The sequence below is a fragment of the Rhinatrema bivittatum genome, chromosome 15 (assembly GCF_901001135.1).
Source record: "Rhinatrema bivittatum chromosome 15, aRhiBiv1.1, whole genome shotgun sequence".
NCBI classification, from domain to species: domain Eukaryota; kingdom Metazoa; phylum Chordata; class Amphibia; order Gymnophiona; family Rhinatrematidae; genus Rhinatrema; species Rhinatrema bivittatum.
In genome coordinates, this window is record NC_042629.1 from 68,947,655 (window position 1) to 68,964,686 (window position 17,032).

Genomic DNA, 17,032 nt, shown 5'->3' on the forward strand with positions numbered 1-17,032 from the left:
CACACCCATATTCTTCCAACAAATGCCATGGGATTCTTTCTTCACTACGTGGACAGGGCCTTGGTTCAGTGTCTCATCCAAACTATAGCAGACTCCAACTTGAAAAAAGTCATCAGCTAAATTGGAATGTTGTCATGGGAGAAGATTAATAAATATTTCTCATACGTACCAGAAGTGTGCTCAGTCCCTAATGATGGCCCTAGGAGCAATCAACTTATTCTAGGAGTGCAGTTTTAATAGAATTCATATCAAACATAGCAGATGCCTTTTAAACATTTCATGAGTGGCTTATACACTGAATTTAAAAACCATGTTGATGTATGTAAATATATGTAATGTACTGTTTAATCATGATGATTAGCCTGAAAATCCCATTGTCAAGGCAAGGATGGCCAATTCTAGCCCTCAGGAACCACAAACAGCCTGGATTTTCAGGATAACCACAATGAATGTGCATGAGATAGCTTTGGATACAGTGGAGGCAGTGCTCATTGATATTCAGTGTGCACATCCTGAAAACCTGACTGGTTAGGTGTGTCCTGAGGACTGGGTTGAGAACCCCTGATATAGGCCGTTGGCCAAAGAATGCCATGACATGAGAAGCATTCAAATCAGTCATGGTTTTCCAATTGACATCCTAATGTATTCCTCCCCTTGTAGAATCCATTTTAGAAGTTCAGCGGCGTGATAACCTAAATTTTATAGAACCCGGACAAGGATGTAAATGAAAACCAAGACTTGGGTTATACAAAGGGGGAGCAGAATAGCAAGAAAAGGAAAGGATGAGTTTCAAAATAGAAGGAAATGGTGCTTGAAGGTAGTGTAAGCCAAGCTTGGCATTAGCAGACAGTGAGGGATTAGACGGTTCACTGAAGCTTATTTTAATGCACTTAGCTGCCACCATCACTTATTAAACACAATTTAGATGAGGGGTTAGGAATGAGTGTCCCAGTCTGTGGACGCACATGTGTTAATGCACAGGACCTATGTAACCACAGTACCTTCAAAAATTTCCTGCTCATTTGCAACCCTCTGATAAGCTTCCTCCCAAATCTGAAATAAAAATAGCTAAATTGTACACTTCGTAGCATTGAGCGATGAAACAGTGTCTGGTCAATAAGCAGCTGACGGTGGCCTCAGTGTGAGAGCACGGAGATACCAAACCGGAGACCCCCATTGCTTTAATCAGGTTAAGACCTCAGGTTTCTAAGCCTCACTGAGCATAAAGCAAGTCATTTCACTTTCTTGTCTTCGCTCACCCTTCTCTTTAGCTGTGCTTCAAAAGCCAAGTGAGCACATGCTAATAGTGTCCGCCCCTCGTCTTATCAAGTGGATAGGTGGATGCCCGGACACGTGTGATGAAGGTAGGACAAGAATCCGTGCAACTGCTGTGGGCTGGGCCAGAAACAGGGCAGCACTGCGGCCTCTCTGTGCTCGCCTCTTCTGCCGTCCTCTGGCGGTGATTTGCTGGCTGGCAGGAGGGGCAGCCCACGTTCCTCAGGGAAAGGCAGGACAGTACAGCCCTGTAGTGGGAGAGGAAGCCACCGGCCAGGACAACGCCTCATGTCGTGAGGGCCAGTGAAGGAGCAAGGGAATTAATGTACGTTATACGGGATGCGTGCACTTTACTAACTCACTCTCCTTAATATTTCTTTCCTTTTTGTTCTTTTTTTTTGCCAGGGATCATCTGCTATATGACTGTACAGTGCTGTGTACAGTAATGGTGCAGTAGTTATTATCATAGATGGGTTATCATCCTTGGGCTTCGTTGTGCTCCAGAGATGATGACTGATCCAGTGGCAGCTACTTTATAACCCAGCCATAGTAAGCACGTTTCTTGTTACTTAAAAATGCAGGTATAAGTATTAGTGATTTATTGCCACAGTTGCTTCTGGCAGAGCATCTGCTTCTTTGATTCTGTGAAATAGAGAACGGTCTGTTGCTGTTACTTGCAGCTTTATTAGGTCTCACTGGAGTAACCGTGAGCCAGCGGAAGTCACAAGCACAGGGCTTACTTATTTCGTCAGTTTCCCTGTTCTTTTGTGAAATTACGCAGCAATGCATGCGGGTTTCATTGTTTTGTCGGAGAAACTCCACTGAATGCATTTGGTCTCTGAGGGCCCAATTCATCAAGACCTTTTCCCATAGACCCAGACTGGGAGAAAAACCATTGGTGAATCAGGTTCTTACTGCGCTAAGATCTCCGCTCCAACCAGCCAATAACAAATACACCTACCGAATGCAGAGCTCGGGTCGCAGGAACTACGGCAAGTGCCACTGCGTCTTTAAGTTTCTTTGAGACAGATTGCTGATAAATGTCTCCTGTAGTAGCCGAGATGTGTTTGATGGGACTTTTGGGCACCCACCACAGCAGATTTTGGATCGCCGTGCTACTTTGTCGGTCGTGGCCTATTTAAATCACAATATGTGAATGCAGCCTCTATTCTCTCCCACTGCATGCATGTGACCTTTGAAGCAAGTGGCCTATTTACAACTGTCCGAGCCAACTACTGTAAAGTAATCAAGGCCTTAAATTTTTTTGAAGGCTATTTCCTTTCAGACTTCTTTGCCGTTTTGCATGCACCTTAGACAGGTGAAGGATTCACTTGGAAGACTGCTAGGTTACACACAAAGTTGACCCCCCCCCCTACACCCTCCGAGGGCTATTTTCCAAAGATACTGCCAGAGGTTCACAAGGAGAAACCTTTTGGAAGACAGGGCGTGACCTTATTTACTTCTTGGCCAGTTCCTTACCTCTTCAAACACTGTCCTCATCATTTCAATGGAGGAATATTCGGAGCCTATCTGAAGATCCATATGTAGTGATTTCTGTAGGATCTCGCTCATGGTGTCCGTCTTGATGAGGGAATGGTGCTTGGTGAGGTCTCGATGCAATTCTTGTACCTGGTCCTTTAAATTCTGAATTTCTGTTTGCAAGGTCTGCACATAAAATATATCAATAAAAATTCTTATTTTTTATAAAGGTGTGATGCTAGTATAGCTCTTGATTTATCAAGGACTTGCTTTTCCTCCGTGACTATTGGAAAAATAACCTCTCGAGTTAGGCCCATGGATAGAAAGTGAAATGAAAGTAGCCAAACCCTGTATCTGCTTTTGTGCTGGAAACAACAGAATGCAATTCCTGGTGGTACACTGTTAAGTTTGTTCCAAGACTTCATTACCTCTAAGCTTTCTCGAGACAAGTGCGGCTTTTCTCCTTCTCCGTCATTGCTTTTAAAGCTACAGTTCTTGTTGCTAAGATCTTTTTTGACTGATGTTGATGTACTAGGTTTGACAACATTATACTGAGAATTCGTTCCTCCAGATGCAGTTAAAACAAAACACGGCCCGTGTCGAGGGGACCGTGGTCATTATTCATTGAGATGTTGTCTTTACTAAGCAATTAAAGCATTCTCTCTGAACAGCTATTTGAGATTTGTGGACTTGAACTTTTTCCAAATCACTGCTGTTGGTATATAATTATATCCATGATTTGGGGTTCCCACCTACTTTATTTGGAAATATGTGTATGACAAATGGGAATGCATCATCTAATAGCCATTGTGAAACCAAGAGGCATCAATTGTAGGGTTGTCTAGTTCACTGCTTCCCTGACCTATCCTGGAGACACACCTAGCTAGTCACATTTAACGAATATGCATATGAGAGCTTGCATGCAGTGGAGATTCTGTGTCTGCAAATCTACCTCGTGTATGTTCATCGTGGCAATGCTGAAAAGCCAACTGGTTAGGTGTGCCCCCAGGCCAGGGCTGAGAAACACTGATCTAGTCCACCTCCTGCTTCCCCTATGTAAACCATCCCAGAGAAACGATTTTCTGATCAGCTACTCAGACTCTCCCTTGATGGAAAGTTTGTTTCATCCTGTTTCTTGGGGGGGGGAGGGGGTGTCTTCCAGCTTTGTCACAACCTGCCCCAGTTAGGGCTACAGCATCATGAGCCTTCATTCACAGCTACCTACTCCCCCTCCCCACATCTTTTATTCCTTCTCCCAACTCCCTGTTTCACCCAGTCACTGCACCGGCAGTCCTCAGTAGGGAGTCACAACCCCAAATCCCACCTGTGGGAGTCTCTGTTGTGAGATGACTGGGATTCAGCCCTATCCTTGGGAGCAGCGAATGACCGATGGAGATTCCACTGCCCCTCTAGATAACTTATTCCAGTGCTTTGCCTCGTCCATTTATATATTCCGCTTTTCAGCACTTCAAAGTGTACATCAAAGCAGATTGCATTCAGGTACTGTAGGTATCTCCCTGTCCCTAAAGGGCTTACCATCTGATTCGTCTAATGGACGTGCCACAGGTTAAGCCATTATATCTCATTCTTTCCTCAGTGAAGATGAAGACCAGTGTTTCACCATTCTCTTTACATCTTGGCATACTCTGCAGTCAAGCCTTGCCTTAATCATGATGCTGCCTCCCCATGAAACCACTGGATTATGCAGCAGAGAAGTGGCTCTGGCAAGGCAGGCTCTTCGCGTGGATACGGCTGAACCCAACCCCGAAGGAAAGGCATCTTACTCTGTACATGTCTTCATAACTCCGGCAGTGCTCTGTAAAAGCGCTTTCCCCTCCTTCTGCCAGCAGGACCTTGGTGCTGATATAACGATGCATGGTGGGCTTCCGGACTAGGGAGCCTGTTATGGACATCTTGTCACAGGAGGGGGGGGGGCAGCCAGGCACGATCAGGGTCTTGGAGGACTGACCATATGAAATCCTTAAGAGAAGGGGGAAAAATAATAGAGAATTACTCTTTTTATGTTCCTAGTTTGGGAATTTTTATTGAAATAAATGCCAAGTACGTCACATCCTTAACGATCTTACTTTTCATCCATTTAGAGATATCAAAACTTGGACTCCATATAGAGTAGTACTTGTAAAAATAGTCAATGGTGTATTAGTTTATTGGGACATTGGACCATTGAGTTCAACTTTATTCAAACTACCAGTGTTTCTGGTTATCCAGAAATAAGTCAAACGAGGTACAGATAATTCCTTTTTGCTGGACTAACTTAATACATTTGTGATTACCTTAAGTTATTCCAAGACATTTATTTTATTTCTTTGTGTCCAAACATTTGATATTCTGCCTTTTACCCAACAAGGTCTCAAGGTGGAATACAGTAAGATAATAATTGGTTGGAGGGTCATGTGCAACAAAAGCTGTTACGATGGCTTGTCTTAGTGATGGTATAAAAAAACTTAATAAATAATAAATAAATAAATATGCAGGTGCATTAACCAGTCCACACCACCCTAGTCAAGATGGTTATCCAAAGAATTGGACAAACAAGCCTGCAGAACTGAAGTCAAGTTATGTTTCCCCAATATAAAATTCTTTCCTGACCACAAAGTGTGATCAGAACAGATCCCTTGATCAGCACTTCCCAAACCCATCCTGGTAACCCTACAGCCAGTCAGGTTGACAGGATATCAATACATTAGAGACTAACAGATGCACATTAATTGCTTGCATATTCATTGTGGATATCCTGAAAACCTGATTGACTGTGAGGGCACCAAAATATGCTTTATATAGGAAAAGGCCCTATGTATCAAGCATTTTTTTTATAGAGACAAAATCTTTAGCACGCCCAATAGTTTGAATATGCAAGAAGACTAAAGTAGAAAAAAAAGACTAATTTTAAGGATAATGGTAAAAGAGATAAATATTCCATGATCCAAATTATTAAAAAGAACATTGATTTCTGATTAGCTAGGTAACATTTCTTTATGACTGAAGATCAATAAAATCAATTAAGGCTTGGACAAAATTAGCTAACATTGATTTTTTTTTTCTGGTGGATGAAGTAAACTGATTCAGTTTACAAAGATTTCCGTTAACTTTGGTAATTATTAGTCCAACGTGCATATCTTCCGAAGCATTTCTGTACATACAACTCCATAAAAAATGCAGAGGCATGTTCTGCGCAAAGAGACAGAAAATGGAATATGGCCCCCAACCACTTCAAAGAAATACAGCTGATGCTCTACGAATGAAGCTCGAAGAGATTTACTAAAAAAAACCAACAACAACAAAAAACCCCCACTATAATATAATTCCTACTTTAAAGAAAATACAATCTCAAGAGAAATACAACAAAAAATATATTTCCCTTAACCAAAAGAATTTGCTGGTCTCATCGCATAAACTATGTTCCTCAAGTTGCATCATTTGTAGACGGAAACTAGACTTGCGTTCCTTTTGCACGGGTGCCAGATGGACACAGGCCCAGATTTAGGAACAGGCAACCAAGACAATTGCCCACGGCACCACATTTTGAAGGTGCCAAATACTTGGGTTCCGAAGGGGAATGGAAGGGGAAGCTGCTATGGCAACTCCGGGGGGGTCTCCTACCCCTCACTCTCCAGCCCAGCCTCAAGGGCACCAAAATCTTAGAGCAGCCCTGGGTGAACCGATGTAACACCGGGATAAACTAGTCCCCTCGCCCCCGCCCAGCGCTCTTAGAATGCAAAGAAGTAACATAATCAGCAGGAAAAGCTCCAAACGTCTTATTGATGGCCTTGTTCCATTTAGGAAGATTAAGAGGGCAAGGATCACATCGCTTCAGCAAATACGTTTCCCTGGTAACACAGTTACTGTAAGACCATAGCAAAAACAGCATTAGGAGAGGCTAAAACCTTACAGAAAAACATTAGCATTCAGAATACTGTAGCCAAAAAAAAAAAAAAAGGTTTCGGGAAAATGCAAACACAAATGGTTTGCTATTCTGATCCTAAAATAACATAGATTTGATTTTACTGCCTGCAAAGGACTTTACCCATTAAGTTCTTTTGGGACTTTTCTGGCCACATTTTGCATTTGCTTTTAGCACAAATATGACTGGAGGTGGGGAGAGGAGGTTCGCACATCAATTTTACAAGAATTAGCACAATCTTATGCACAGGGGGAGGTTGTGTGCCCTGGGAGTGCTACTTAGCTTCCCAAACACCCTGTGGATTTCACTGTTTTGAGAGCAATGCAGATGAATCTCCATTGATGCAGCAGACCTATAGATGGATCATCTTCATGATTTTGATAAGAACAAGCCAATCCTCTAGTAATAATCTTCCTTCCAACTCCCAAAGACAGCATTTGGGTACTTTGTCCAGCATGACAGCTCGAGAAGAGACCTGCCCGCGAATGTCCAAATCCAAAGTATCCCAGCCTGCAAAGACTCCACTTGCAATGCAGCAGGTTATCTAGAGAGAGCCACCCACAGAATGTCCCCTATCAATCTGAAACAGTAAATCTGCCCGCATTAAAGTCCAGGGTAATAAGCAGAGCCTATCTAAGAAGACGGACAAAAAGCTGCTTCTTACCATCAATTGCAGAATGCTTCTTCCGTTACTGCATATTTAGAAAGTATTTACAAGTGCACCGGAGGGTTACCATAAGGCAAAGAGACAACTGGAATTGCATGCTTGCTAGGTAGGAATTTTACAAACACAGTTTTAACTTGTTAGGCTACTGAACGTTACCGTTAGGAGAGCATGGAGCTCCACAATCCTTCATTTACGATTCGTTTCCTGGTACCACCGTATCTCCTTTGCAGAAAGCCGCCGTGTCCATTCCGCAATCAGAAAGCATGTGCTCTGTTAGCGTGGTGAGCAACTGTGCCAGGCTTGCGAATGATGCCTGAAGCCATCTGTGATATCCACTGGCCTAAATATATACCCAGTGCCAGTGAATCATTGTACCCTGAGAGTTCTGTGAAATTCTGATAAAAATAGTGACAGGCAGGCAGCCTGCGAGGGGAGCCTAGGCCGAAAGCAATCACCCAGGTGAAAGAAGGGGATGAGGCATGTGACGTGCGTGGAAAGTTATTAGGGAGTGAGGTCAGCCCAGGAGCTGGGTAACGGGAAACAAAAGCGTGCGCGAACAGCAACAGGAACACTTACCAAAAAAAGGCAGGTTAACGGGCCACAGGATTATCACCTGCCCTTGATTATGCGTGTGTGTGTGTTGTGAAGAGCTTGGCTAATAACATGTTTCTATGCAATAATTATGTGAATGTTTACATGTCATGCGTCCTTTATATATATACACATCTATAGAGATACATGTATCTGCTTATATAGATTTATATAAATACATGCATGTACTTATGTACTCAGATGTATAAACTATGTTATAAAAATTAGGGATTTGCATTCATTGCTCCATTCGTTTCATTTGTTTCGGTGGTACACGCGTATCTCACGAATTAATGGTATGTGCATACATCTATTGCCGACTACATAGGCGTACACGATCCATTTTGCATGTCTACTATCCATTTGTGAGATATGCCATGTACCGCCGAAACGAATGGAGCAACGAATGCACGCGCCTAATAAAAGAGGCCGGTCACAGATGTTACAAAGTGCCGCATGACTGGAGGGTATCGCCGTGGCTTCTTTGTAGTGGGTTTCACGTATTTCCAATTCAAACCACTGTACAACGTCTTTGGCCTGGGCGTCTGATGGTGCATATTTATTGCTGTAAACTTACAAACTTTGATGACCAGTCGTGAGGGAAGTAGAAGACTGGCTCTATATTCTAGGGCAGGCTAATTCAGTCCTAGTTTTACCCTGCGTTGCTCGTTCTGGACTTGCAGTTCTGATTCCATTCCCTCCACTCCACTCCCCTCATCCTCTAGAAAAGGAGGTGTACGAGTTCACGCATGCGTGCTGGTGGGGAAAGGGGTGTGGACAAGGAGGAAGGAAACCAGAACTGGACTAGCTTGTTCTGAAAACTGGAGCTGGCTGCTGGCTGTAAAAAGAATGTTTCTATGTTTCTATGATCTTGTAGTTCTTTAATTGGGCTGAGAAGTGTAGTCATCCCTACTGAGCAGCTTCTGTTGTTTGCTGTATTAATGGAAACTAATGTGGCAGCAGGGAGACGTATCTCATCATAATCATTAGGGATAGCCTGAAAACCCAGACCCCCAGCTGGTAATCGACTCGCGAGGACTGGAGTTACTCATTCCAAGACAGAAGAAATCACTCACAGGTGAATAATGCAGCTTGGTGATGGGTTTTGGGTGCAATTTGGAGAGGCTGGGGTAGAAATAACAAGGGAAACAGCTACTTCCAAAGCTAGTGGAGTGCAAATATGCGCTGTCCTGCTGTTCTGCTACAATCACCCAGGCTCCGGTCCTGAAAAATCTGGAAGTGGGCAAGAACGGATGCACAGGTGTCTTTTCTGCGGAGAACTGCTTGAGCCGTCCCAAATATCCAGTTTTTTGAGCCCGAAGAGAAAAATTGTCGGGGGCCAAATCTCTCCAGGTTTTCAGCTGTTCCCATGGGCTCATGGGTATTGCAGAATGGAAGATTTGGTTCGTAAGCTCACTGGCCCCCCCTCTGGGCCTGTGCATCTCTTATGTTTCTGGTTTGGGTTTTTTTTTTCAATAACTCTCGCATCCTCTCAGCTCTCCAGACACCGGGAGAGCCGTGGGCACTGCTAATACTTTAACAGTATTAAGAAAAGACTTAAAAGTATGTTGGACGGTTACAAACGTGGGACATCAACTTGTTCATGTGTTTCTAAACTGTACCTGTGTTTATAACGGAGCGTTTACAGTGAGAGGTGGATGATGCCCTCGGGGCGCCTATGAAAACAGCTGTACTGATTACCGGCGTAAATAGGCAGGATGCTTCTAACGGAACCGGCAGTTCCCGCGACACGGGCTTCACGTTACGGTTTGACGCGGGCTCTGCCCGAGAAAGGGCAGCTCGCGGACTTTTTAAATCTGGTTTTAACGGTGCCCAGGTGCTCCTCTGACGTTAAAGTCGCTGCCTCTTCACCCCTCCTGCCTGGTTTAATGCGAGTTATTTCGATTTATGAGCGAAATCCTGATGGAGGAACTGTAGGTAAGGCAGACCCCCCCCACCCTAAGAGCCCGGATGTGTTGGTCCACCTGTGCTCCTCTGCTATCCTGCGGCGGTCGTTTGAAGGAAACCCAAGTTCCTTATCCTTCCACCGTCCGATATTACTCCTTGGAGACTCCCAAGATTCAAAACAGCAGAACACGACTGAAAAGTCTGGCGTAGCAAGTTTGTATTAAAATAATTAAAAAAAAAAATAATAATTTGAAATGGACATCATTCGGCATCTTTTCACCAATTTTGACGCAGATGCTCCCCACATTTTGATGGGTGAGATCTAGCGTTACACAGCTGATCCTCTAGTTTTAACCTCTCTCCCCCTCCTCTCATCCGTAGAAGGGACCTGTATGCCTCACCACAATCCATGCTTATTAGCACTGGCGTTAGCAGAGAGGCTGTGGATTCCTTCCCAGAACCCGAATTATTCTTTCAGCCCCTGCCGCCACCACCACCACAAGGTCTTCTCTCAAGGTCTGTGCTTAGGGAAACGTATAGGCAGCGTGGGGATGTTCCTACTGCTCTGTGGACAGATAGGGGACTTTACTTCCCAGTGTCGTCAACCCAGCATTTACAATACATGAGCTTCTTACATGTTTCCACTGTTGAGTCCTGGGCAGCCGCCGCCCACGTTCATCCCGCCAGGCCTGCGCGGATTTAGGAACAGCAAAGGCTCCAAGCACCGGGCGAACTCTGCTCCGTAGTCTGAGTTTATCTAGAACAGCACAAGAAGTTAGCGCGTCAGAGCTTCCGTTGCTCTCTAGACCAATTTCATTCGGTCCCGCTCCGTTTTTATTTACGGTGGCTGTTAAAGCAGCAAAGAAAATACCAGTTTACAGGATGAAAAAGGAACAGAAAAGAAATGAAAGTCTGGCCTGCCCAGCATGCAACTCCTAACAAGTGCATAAAATAATCGGACTTACCTGAGATTGTGCCACTCCAGCCCTGTTAGCCACATTAGTCCTGGGGAAAAGGGGATCCTTTGCAGGTCATTTATCTGACCCATCTAAGAATTACCCACAAGCTTGGGGAGATCACAGAGGCTGTCCCAGAGTCATGCACAACACAGCACAGCTGGATAATGCTTAGATTGGCCCGATATGTGGTTATCACAGCCCGCAAAGAATCCAATCTGGCTTAATAGCAGAGTTTGCCTGTGATGCAAGCCCATCACGTCTTGGATACTTCAGCCAGTCCGCACGATACAGTGATGACTGAGACGCAGCCCTTACTGAAATCTCTCTGTGAACCTGCAGCACCCCGGTGGAAGTCGTGTAATATAAAGGCCCACCTCATTTTCAGTGGCGGGCCTCTTATGTGATAAGCTGTGTTGTCTCAATAGGGGAAAGCAGAGGGTGCGAGGCAGGAGGGGCTAATCCTCTAGACTTTAAGACATCCCAAAGCTGAAGAGAGCCCAGTATGCACTGGATGTTCTGTGTGTTGGGGGAAAGCGTTAGTAAGACAGCGCATGCTTCATCAGGATTAGAACAGGTCTCGTTTTAGACCGCAATGGCCGGCGTTCACATCGATGCAGGAAATCTTCACTGTGCATACCTTACTACTCTGGGTTGGTCGCAAACGATGAGGGAGTTTTACAATTTTTTGCAGCCTCTCCATTAGTTGCTGTAACAAACAAAAAAGCGAGAGTAAAATTGGCATTTTCTTTCCATCATCAAAGTTTCCAGAGTTTGAAAGGTTTGGCTCATGCCAGATCATCATTATATATTTACATCCAATGCACTCTGATGATCTCTTCAGTTGGAAAGGAGCTTTCTCAGTGTTTTATTCTTTGATTAAAAAAAAAAAAAAAAAAAAGCACTTCCCAGAGTGTCAAGGTTTAAAAATGATTACTTTCAAAATGCTTCTAACTGTAAACATCTGTGAATGCCATTTAGAATCACAGGAAGCCAGAGCTGGCCAGGACCGCAAGGCGTCCTCCAGGCAAGATCCACTGTGCCTAAACCATCCCACACTGACGTGTGCCTCATCTGCCACCTCCCCTTAATTTCACTTCAAAAACACAAGCTGGAATCTCGCTCCTGGAAGTAGCCTGGAATGGCATACAGATCAGGATTTCTCCCCTCTTATCTCTTCAGGTTTTCAGTTTCACAGATTTTGCAAAACAGATTTCCTTAAAAATGTAAACCTCCACCCACAGAATCTAAAGCAGCCGAACGGTCTCCTGATTGTAGCAGTCAAAGGACCTCGGCACACTCTAATATTCCGCGCAGGGGCCTTTGAAAAGCGGCCCGATGGTGACAGATAAGAAGCATTGAAAGGCGTACAATATTGTGCCATGAACTGTTAATAGAAGCTGAAAGGAGAGAGAGAGGGCATGGGATCAGGAAGAGGGAGGGGGGTCGAAGTCTACAGAGGGGGCCTGGGTGCAGGCAAGTGCCCAGGAACAGCAAAAGGAGTCGATCAAGAGAGGGAGGCTAAGACCCTTCCAACATGCAGATCGGCTGGCTTCTCATGCTGTCCAGTGTGACTCTGAGTGGTGCAAGTCCCCGATATTTGAAAGGAAGCCAGCCAGTTTACACTCCTCGAAGAAATCTACATTCATCTCAGGTTCTTCTAGAAGTTCTCCCCTGAAGGAGGGAAGTTAAGGCTTACAGAGGCAAAAAAGAAGGACCCTGCTTACGTAACTCTGTTCCAGAAGAGTAGCAGGCAATAGGAGAGGATTTAAACTGGCAAAAGTTGTGCAAAGCTTGGCTGTTCTCTTGAGCGTTCAATTAATTTGATTTTCATTTTTCTTCATTTTGTTTTTATTTCTGCTGGACTTGGGTTGTGCTGGTGCTACCTTTTTTTTCTATGATTTGTACTTAATTTTAATTCCATCTTATATCTTTGTGTCTTGTGATATTTGATTTATCTTTGATTATATTTTATGTTGAATGTATTGTAGCTTGCCTGGAGCTTTTTATTGGACAGGCAGCCTAGAAATTGAAGGAAAAATAACTAAATAAATGTAGCACTTCCCCTCCCTATATTTGTTATCTTGAATGCTGCACTGACGAATACAGAAAGAGACGTAGACCTCCCCGTGCATCACCACCAGTCTAATCTACCTCAGGAGAGATTGCGCTCTATTCAGCCATTTTATACAATAGCTCAAGAGTTTATCCCTAAAGGCTTTGCCGTTACAGGATCAGCGGAGGCAGGAATGAGCCACTGACCGCTTTCCTAACAAATCTCTACTTAACGGGCCAGCAAAGAAAGTTCCCGGTTTTGACCTACGAAGAAAACAGTGGTGGCAGCCTGAACTGGATTCACACAACCTAGGCCAAGGTGACCTACAGCCTTCAAAAGTGGAAGTTTAAAGACGGCTTGGCCTGTGATCGTGGTCACACAGATCAAACCATTGCCCAGATAATAAAATGATTTCCTAATATGCCAGTTTACACGACTAAGGATAGCTGAATGAGAAGTTTATTTCTTGGTTGATAACCTTACTTGGGTATTGGAGCTGTTTTTTTTATTTGTCATTTGCAAAAAGAACTGTGGATCAATCAACCTTAAAATGCTTATTCATAATTCAAGAGCAGTGTGCTGGCAATACCAGCTTTACTTACATATCCTAAGTCAAGAAACTCGGCCTTGTTAGCTGAGCTCAGGAAAGCAGAGCACGTAACAAGATGGACCTAGCGAGAGAGAGAGAGAGAAAGCTTATAATCTCCAATAACCTCACAACACGTGAAATACAGAATCGTTAGTGCCATATGAGAAAACACAACTCTAGTCTTACCAGACCTTGTGCACGCCACTGATTCAGTGATTTTATATTATGTGCTTGATAAAAGCATTTGAGATTATACCTGCAGGGTGGGCAGGAGGGAGGCCAGATGTGACAGCTGCTCTTTGAAAGCTTTTTCCTTTTCTTCATGTTGGCTGAAAGAATTTTTGCATATTTAAAAAAGAAAATTGACTCGGCTTCAGCATATACAACACAGCGGAAGAGAATGGCAGGAATAGGTGACTCCAAAGTGACCAATACAGTTCAGCCCTGGCTTTCTACATTTGAGTACACGTTACTGACCGTCTTGACCCAAATACCTCAAAAATGTTTTCAGGAAGACATTTTTTTTAGGAGCCAAGGAGGCTTAATAGACTCATCCTTCAGCTCTGGAAATGTGAATTCAAGGCAGCTTATGTGCCAGCTCCCTCACTGAACAACTTATCCCTGCTGGTGGCACTCCTTAAGTTGAACTCTGCGGGGAAGCTTGTGTGATGCCTGCCCATGCTGGTCCCTTGAAGGCCAGATGTACAGTATAAGAGAGAGAGAGTGTGTGTGTGTGTGTGTGGGGGGGAGGGTGTGTGTGCGTGTGGGGGGGAACTGCAGTGGCGGCATCCCAGCTGTGTCGGCGTCGCAGGCACTCGGGGTAAGTGTGGCCAGCCAAGCATTACAGTAGTGCTATAAAAATAAGTAGAGGTGTAGCACTTGAGCACTGTATGTGATCCCCAGTGTTAGGTCCTAGCAATTCATTTATGGTACATAAACTTGGTGATTTCCTGCTAGACAAAACCAAACCCTCCACGTTCTTCTTAGTAGATTGGAGTCCTACTCACCACTGCACAGCTTTTAGGAGGATCTTTTTCCTTTCCGCCAGCTTCTCCTGTGAACGGTACCATAGTAAAGTGAGTAACATAAGAGTGCCTGGGCCAGTCAAATGGGAAACTTCTCAGGCTTTATCCTCCCGGTACTAATATCCATTTTTAAAGCACCACTAGCCATATGCAGTGCTGCACAGATGCGTACAAATGACAGGCCTTGCTCCAGGGAGCCTACAATCTAGTCAACATAACCTGGAATGATCAGATCGAATGCATGATGACAAATAACATTTAATAAGCGTTCCCGTCTATGCTTCAGAAAGCGTGAGAGCTATAAACCATTGGTTTCCTCAAGCGGCTCTTAAACTGTATTTCCTAGTCACTGGCACCTGTGAATGTGGTTTTATGCGCACTTGGTTCAGGTTATAAAGACCCAGCTTCCTCCCGGTCCTACCTTGCCCGTCTCTCGGATAACGCATGCAGTCTCTACATCCTACAGACATGTATCCCAGCATGGGCTACTCTGGACTGCGTGACGAAGGAGCCCCTCCCAGAGAGAGGTGACACCCCACTTCTTCAGTGCTGTCCGCTCGTTGTCTTTTTTTGTTTTCTTTTCTATTTCTTTTGGATAATTTTTTTTTTCATTTAATTTTGGTCACTTTATCCTGCGCTAAAACAGTTTAACGCCTACCGAAACAAAAGGAACAAAGCGATGTTTCGTTCGGATGGGGAAATAACACGAACCAAAAACGGATTTGATTATTTCTCTGTCGTTTCAAAAGAACAGCACCTCCCTACCCACTGGGAAACCGGCAATGCGGCGCCTGCTTGCTTCCTCACTCTACCTGCATGCTGCTAAAGAGGCTGTTGATGGCTGTCTCTTCTTGGTCCGCGCTGTTATGCACTTCTTCTATCATGGCTCTGAGGAGGATGATCGCCTCTCGCGTCGATGTCTGCAGCTCCTTCACCGCCTGGGTAGTTGGTGCATGCAAAAAAAAAAAGAAAACTACAGAATTACAACACAGCAGACAGAACTGAAGGTTTCCTCCTCAGGAACTTTGCCCTTTGAAGGCGTGAGGTGATGCTGAGGCTGCCGCCCACTTATTCCAGCCATCGGCAAGCCCAACCTCAGGTAAGAGCTGGAAAATACTACCAGAGCCATACATGGAGCACCATTATAGCTTCAGGGCCAGAAAACGAGGGCTTATTATGAGCAGGTTGAGACGCCCTGTCCTACGGCGGTAGAGAATAACATGCTATATACTGTGTATGTTTGCCATAGGAAAAGACAAAGACATTGTTCATGTTATTTGATTTTCATCTGTTTCAGTGACAGAACTACAGTGCAGTTACTTAGCCGTATGCATCATCATTGGACTTTTTAAAGAGAAACTGAGGGCACTGCGTAAGTGTAGGGAGTAGGAACGGATGTGGGTGGGCTGCAGTAACCCAGGTCCAAAAATCCTGAATCCAGCCTCTTCCAGTCTGGAAACTACTGAAATGGTTCTGAGCAGCGCACAATATATTTGCATTCAGTCTAGATGCATGAAGATCCAGTGAAGCCAGGTGTGGCTATTCAAGGTGGTGTTTATCCAGATGATACCTGAATATCTGTGCGTCTGTGTATATATAAGCAACTAGCATGTATGAAGCAGTGACTTGGTTACATGAAGCTTTGTTATTTTCACTAAAGGAGATCAGATGAGTTCACAGCAGAGGTGGATTAATCAGGTGTGATGGTATAATTTTTGCATTTTCCCTTCCCCATTACTTAGTGCTGTGAAAATCTGCATGAAAGCAGGATCTCCGTTTGTACCAATTTGTCCTCTCCTGCTGCTTATCCTCATCATAAATCATAATCCCTCGCCTGGGGCACGACAGTCTGTCGGTGGCGGAACGACTCTGAATTCACAAGCAGGGCCATTAGAGGGCTGCAGAGGAGGATGCCAGACAGCCATGAATTTTAAGTACGGCTTATTTCACTGAGTGGTGGCTAAGGACAAACCCAGTCCTGCTGGGGGGACGTGCAGGGTTAGCAAAGGACCTCTGAGGTCCTTTAACATCAGCCGCGTTTCTCAGAGTTTTGTGAAAGTTATTATGTTACAGGATTTTATTTTAAAATGGAAACCATCTCTTCCCCTTTCCAGCACCAAATGGTATCTTCCTGGTAAGGAAAATGTCACATGACATGATAATGTCACATGATGCTGTTTATATAATAATTTCCTAATGCTTCCATCAGAAGCCACATAACCCTAGATCCTTGAGTGCAGGCAAGCTCTGAGAACATGAACTATGGTGGCAACCAAAAGTCCACAAGACACCCTGCTCATATTTCCTGCCTACTGCAATACCGCAGACCCTTTTGGATCACCAGCTTTACCCTTTCTTCTCCGCAGCTGAGGATCCTCTGTGCTTAGCCCAGGCTTTCTTGAATTGTGACAGTGGCATCGGTAGAGGGGGTCAAATTTTCGTTTTGGTTTGGGATTTTTCCCCTTCGTTTTGGAGGATTTGGGGATTCAGTTTATTTAATGTTTATTTTGGCTTGGTTAGCTTGTGAAACTAAAATAAACACTAAATTAAAAAAATAAAATAAA

The 17,032-nt window shown here is 44.3% G+C and overlaps 1 protein-coding gene across 7 annotated transcripts in view; it reads right to left on the bottom strand.

The window, feature by feature from the left end:
• The window catches only part of RNF207 (ring finger protein 207), a 43,246-nt gene that overhangs the window by 1,359 nt on the left and 24,855 nt on the right, over window positions 1–17,032 (bottom strand). For all 7 annotated transcript variants that reach the window (XM_029579329.1, XM_029579330.1, XM_029579328.1 and 4 more), the window contains 9 exons: window positions 15,281–15,406; window positions 14,451–14,497; window positions 13,700–13,772; window positions 13,457–13,525; window positions 11,439–11,507; window positions 10,478–10,599; window positions 4,539–4,734; window positions 2,755–2,940; window positions 1,002–1,053 (listed from right to left, as the gene is read on the bottom strand). In XM_029579329.1, the coding sequence (XP_029435189.1) occupies window positions 1,002–1,053; window positions 2,755–2,940; window positions 4,539–4,734; window positions 10,478–10,599; window positions 11,439–11,507; window positions 13,457–13,525; window positions 13,700–13,772; window positions 14,451–14,497; window positions 15,281–15,406 (940 nt within the window). The remainder of the gene's footprint in view (window positions 1–1,001; window positions 1,054–2,754; window positions 2,941–4,538; window positions 4,735–10,477; window positions 10,600–11,438; window positions 11,508–13,456; window positions 13,526–13,699; window positions 13,773–14,450; window positions 14,498–15,280; window positions 15,407–17,032) is intronic.